Source organism: Sphaeroforma arctica, assembly GCF_001186125.1.
Source record: "Sphaeroforma arctica JP610 unplaced genomic scaffold supercont1.319, whole genome shotgun sequence".
In the NCBI taxonomy this organism is placed as follows: domain Eukaryota; class Ichthyosporea; order Ichthyophonida; genus Sphaeroforma; species Sphaeroforma arctica.
The window spans coordinates 74473-79181 of NW_014040239.1; the positions used below are offsets into that span (position 1 = coordinate 74473).

The following is a 4709-nucleotide window of genomic DNA, read 5'->3' on the forward strand; positions in this document are numbered from 1 at the left end:
TTGTGATATGTTTTGTTGTCTGCCTGGCTAAATGTTCGTACACAGGTTCAGTAATAATAGGTGGTGGTTCGTGTTCATGACGCATGTCGCGGTCATAGCTCTGTAGTTCATCTTCGTCGTCGTTATTAGATAATTTGTAGACTGTGGTGAGGACAGCGTCAGTTATCGGAGGATGTGGTAGTGTCGAAAGGGGCTTGACATGTACAGTCACTGTTCTTATCTCTCGTCAATGTTCTTGTATGATATTCACACCCGTGATTAGTGGCATAATGTCCTCAGCAGGTTTTGTGATGGTCGCTGTCGCTGAGGTGAACATATTGGGACAGGTTGAGAGTAATGCACGGTCTGCTCACAGGTATGGCAGATAACACACAGCTTGTCAGAGTGATGGAAGTGGCATGCTTAGGACAGGTTGGGATATCGGCACGTGTTGAGTCTTGCGACTGACGTCGGCCTGTAGCGTAGCGTGTATCACGGCACGAAAAGTGTTGGCTCGTGTCCCGTTCGTACTTGTTGTCCCGTGGTTGCCAGGGGGACCTGTGACGGTCGTAGAATCGTCCACGTAGGGAGCTGGTATCACGCTGCAAGAAGTGGCAGTCGTTGCGGTCACCCTCTACGGTAACCCGAGTTACTGGCGCGGCCGAGAGAAGATTTACGAGGTCTACCACATGCGGTGATCATCCTGGCGGCATATGCAGCTATCTGAGTGTATTGGGCCGTACATGTCGGGTTGGGTATGAGTGAAAGAACAAGGTAATCGTCTCGTTGAGGGGTGGCTTATTCGTGCCAAAACGACCGGACGCGTTAGATTCCGAAGAAGGGTGGTAGGGATTGAGCGTTATAGCGTCAAAGTAATCACTTTCGTGTGTATGGTCATGCGTTAGGAGTGGTTCGCGTTCGGTGTCACTGTGGTCTCTGCGGTTCTGAGGGTGTGGTTTGCTAGTAGGGTATACAATAGTAGTCACGTCCACTACAGCTTTCGCTATTAAGCCAACTTCTAAATACTGGCTTTTCAGCTAATGCCATGGGAATGTTGTCAATACATGCCAATATGGTCCCTTGTATGTCCGTCTTGGACTTGGCGTACGAGAATGACAGATGTGAGGCAGATGGTACATTGTTTGGGCTTTACGCCGTATCCGTTACCTTAGCGTTTTCTTCGTTGAAAATATCATACCAGGCCTTTCTATGACTAGTCTCTTAGTGTGTGTGAGAGCGTTGTTCGTTGTTCGACGCGACCACGCCCTTACTTTCTTAGCGGCTGCTGAATTGAGAACAATAGCGTTGCATAGTTTGCATGTTGCTGAATCATCTGATGACAATGTCCACTGCTTGACTGCTAGATCCAAACATAACTTCCGGTCAGTAGCGCTATATATGGCCTTTAGGTTCTCCTTGTCTGACATGTTGATTGATTGTCGCCTTGACCTATTGATTTACTAGGTGCTACACCTCAACTTGTTCAGCTAATACTATACTATGCTACAAATTTAAAACTATGCATGTGTGTGGCTGTGTGCTGGACTGCTGGTTATAGCCCATGTGGGTCTTCGTTTTTGCTCCATATTTAAAATTTCATATTCTGTAAAATTGTAAGACGCGAAAGCCCAAATCTACACTTGAACTTTCACCTTGGAAATTGTCAGTAATGTGTAGACTACTCCTAGGTCACCATACCGTGTGACGTATATATGGGCTCACCCTAAGTCACATTATTCCAAACATGTGCGGTTCAGAGTGAGTCTGCACTTTCTAGGGTTGAAGTTTCTGTCCTTAGGGTTTCGTAACCCTGTAGAAGTTCGGTACTAAGCTGAGGCACCTTACATGCCTCAACCGGCGAACAATTGTGAAAATAAATAAAGATTTGTACACAACTTGGGACGACAGTTTTAGGTGCTTAGGAGGGAAATGCAAACACAACTAGCGTGACTGACAGTCGCCACGCACAGTACTATCGATTAATGTGGCGCAAAGGTCGAGGCCAGTGAAGTGGAAAGGAAGTAAGCTGCCAGCGACAGCATAAAGAGTGGTGGGCCGAAGACCCACCAACTAGGATGCCATAAAATAGACATAGGAGACACACGGTACTCTGAATAGGATACTGCTGAAGCTGTGATGTTCGAGTGGCGTGTCGAGTCGGTACCGCTCACAATGGAACATGAGTCCAGGCCTGCAGCCGTGCAGGCTGGGAGAGAGCAAGTATTAAGGAGGAAGCAAATACACGGGAAAGCAATGAAGATCGAATAAAAGATACAGCAACCGAAGGAATGCGCAACATACAAGGGAAGGTTGGATGCGTGCGAAGATGGGATCCACCACCGATGGTACAGTAGACGAGAAAAGTAGTGTACTTTATAGTGAACGGTTTCACGTGGAACCACGAAACACACTGGTGATGAAGCTGCGGGCGGAATTATCCCGGGTGACGACGCTCGATGGGCAGGTGGTCAAGGTTGATAGGTGCCGCCATGGACGCACGCCACTGGGCCATGCGCATGGTACGCCTAGTAGGATTATTGGCGAGATCGAGAGCACCTTGATGCTAGATAGCCGTGCGCTCGCTACCGTCGAGGGCCAATGCGTCTTAAGGGCAGCAACGAGGGTTGCATCAAGGAAGTATGATGGGACGGTGTTGGTGTCCGCAAAGTAGTCGCGAAGCATACCGAACGGAGAGTTGATGCGGTTACGCCAACCACTGCCTTCCGGCAAAGCTCGCATCAAGTAGAAAACGCGCTGCTGCTCGTCGGCAGGTGCAGATGCTAACGGTGACTCACAAAACAGCCACTGCTCGTATGCACCTAGAGTGTCCGTCCACAATGCGGGGAAAATACTTCTTCAACTGCGCGCGATGGCGCGTGAGTTCCTTGTCCGTAGTTTGATCACGAAGCGTATGGCGGCGGAACTGTGCCATAGACATTACCTGCTGGCCTTCGCGTAATGGCGGCACGTCCAGGCGGAGCTTGTCCGCAGCTGCTTTCTGGGCCTCCTGCGCATGGGCAGTGAAGGCTTCACTAAGATCCAACGCGAGGATCTCTGGCTCACCGGCCTTGGATTCAAGCAAGTGCAACACGCGGTCTTCCAACATAGGGAGTTGAGGGCCAGAGTAAGGCCGGCCAGTCGCCTTAGGGTAGGGTGCTGCGTCCGTGACGGAGGACACCAGCGCGTTGTAAGATTGCGCAAATGCGTGAACAAGGCGAACCCAACACACCTGATCTGTAGGGATTCGTGCCTTGTACACCCACGCCTTGAGTATATTGACCATGACCTCCGCCTGGCCGTTACCTTGATGCTGGTCAACCCCAGTGAAGTGTGGTGTAAACTCCGTAGGGACACCCCACGGGAACAGTTGTTCACAGACGAAGTCAATACACTGGGCGCCCGATTTCGTCGATGAAGGGCGGACAAACACCATGCCGGCGGCTTCACAGACTGCGATCAGGACTAATCCCTTGCCGTCCGGTGCTTTCGGGAAGTGTGCAAAATCGGCGTGGAAATACCTGTGTACGGTGAGGCTGCTGAAGGAAGCCGTGCTCCTTGGAAGGTCGGGAAGCGAAATGTTGAAAGATATGACATCCCTTTAGTATGGCGCAGATGACCATACGAAGGCCGGCTCAACCGTAAAGAAACGTGACAGCACGTTCAACCTTAGGTAGGGGCTCCAGCATGCATGTAAACTTCATGCACCGCCTCAACAATACAATCCACCTGTGGCCAATCTAGCTGTTGACCCCGATACGTATGTGGGGAGATGCCTAACATAGTGGCGACCTTTGTCATAATTAGCCTCGGCAGGGGTGACCGACAGGACCGAAGGGAGGAGAATAGGCGAGGGCGAAATGTTCTGTCCAGGCGCCGCACCAGAGGGACACACGACGGGTATCTATGTCACCGAAGAGCTCTGCTTCGCCTTCTCATATGATGGTAGTATGCGATATGATATCTCGAGCATCCGGAATCTCTGCTGAACTAGTGGTAAGAGGAAGGGCAACCCTCGGTGGGGCAAATATCTCCGTAAAGGACTCAATTGGCCAGACAGTAGCGGAGGTGGACGTACGTGCACGACGAAGGGGATGCGGTGTAGAAGTTGGGGTGCGAGAGATGCGGTCGACAGCTTGCCAGAACCCTAAAATCGGTCGCCGTGTAGCCAATGCGAAGAATCAGGGTTGCGCCCCATGTTGGGGGTCCCACCGCCTCATACCCATAACGGAGGAATACACCGTTGACAGGCGGGATAACAATCTACTGGGCTAGGAGTAGGTCCGGCACTAGAAGGAACCAATCGGCCTTGGGCATATAAGGACAGCAGATGGTAATACCACGCGCTCTGTCGGCGACGACCTTGAGGAAGACCCTCTCGAGGTCATACCAGGGAGGGTTACACCAGAGGTTCAAAAACGCCCACGAGAGTGCGTACACGCCCCCAACGTCAGAACGTGTCTTGAACGGAATCATTTGTTGATTCCCCGGGCAGGCGAACCCATCGGCGTCATGAGGTCTATGGCGCTTTGTAGTAAAAGTCCCCTTAAACCACTATCAGTGTGGAGTTAGAATTAGTTTCCAATTAATTCACACGAGGTGAATTATTTGTAGACCAAGTAGACAATCAAATATAAGAATAAATACACCGCACTGAGCCTCAGGAGGACTCAGTAGGTTTTAGTATCGTATTTTGATGTGTTTACTACATTTTTACGATGGTACGGTCCGAA

The 4709-nt window shown here is 50.6% G+C and overlaps 2 protein-coding genes across 2 annotated transcripts; one reads left to right on the forward strand and one right to left on the reverse strand.

Annotated features, from left to right (window-relative positions):
• Window positions 1–2305: 2305 nt before the first annotated feature.
• On the forward strand, window positions 2306–2650 carry SARC_05159 (hypothetical protein; the record flags this gene model as incomplete). Its single annotated transcript, XM_014300990.1, has 1 exon — window positions 2306–2650. The coding sequence occupies one exon, from the start codon at window positions 2306–2308 to the stop codon at window positions 2648–2650; it is 345 nt and encodes a 114-aa protein (XP_014156465.1).
• A 120-nt stretch (window positions 2651–2770) lies between these two features.
• On the reverse strand, window positions 2771–4452 carry SARC_05160 (hypothetical protein; the record flags this gene model as incomplete). Its single annotated transcript, XM_014300991.1, has 2 exons — window positions 2771–3533; window positions 4244–4452. 2 exons carry the CDS (start codon window positions 4450–4452, stop codon window positions 2771–2773), a joined length of 972 nt encoding a protein of 323 aa, XP_014156466.1.
• Between the last annotated feature and the right edge of the window lie 257 nt (window positions 4453–4709).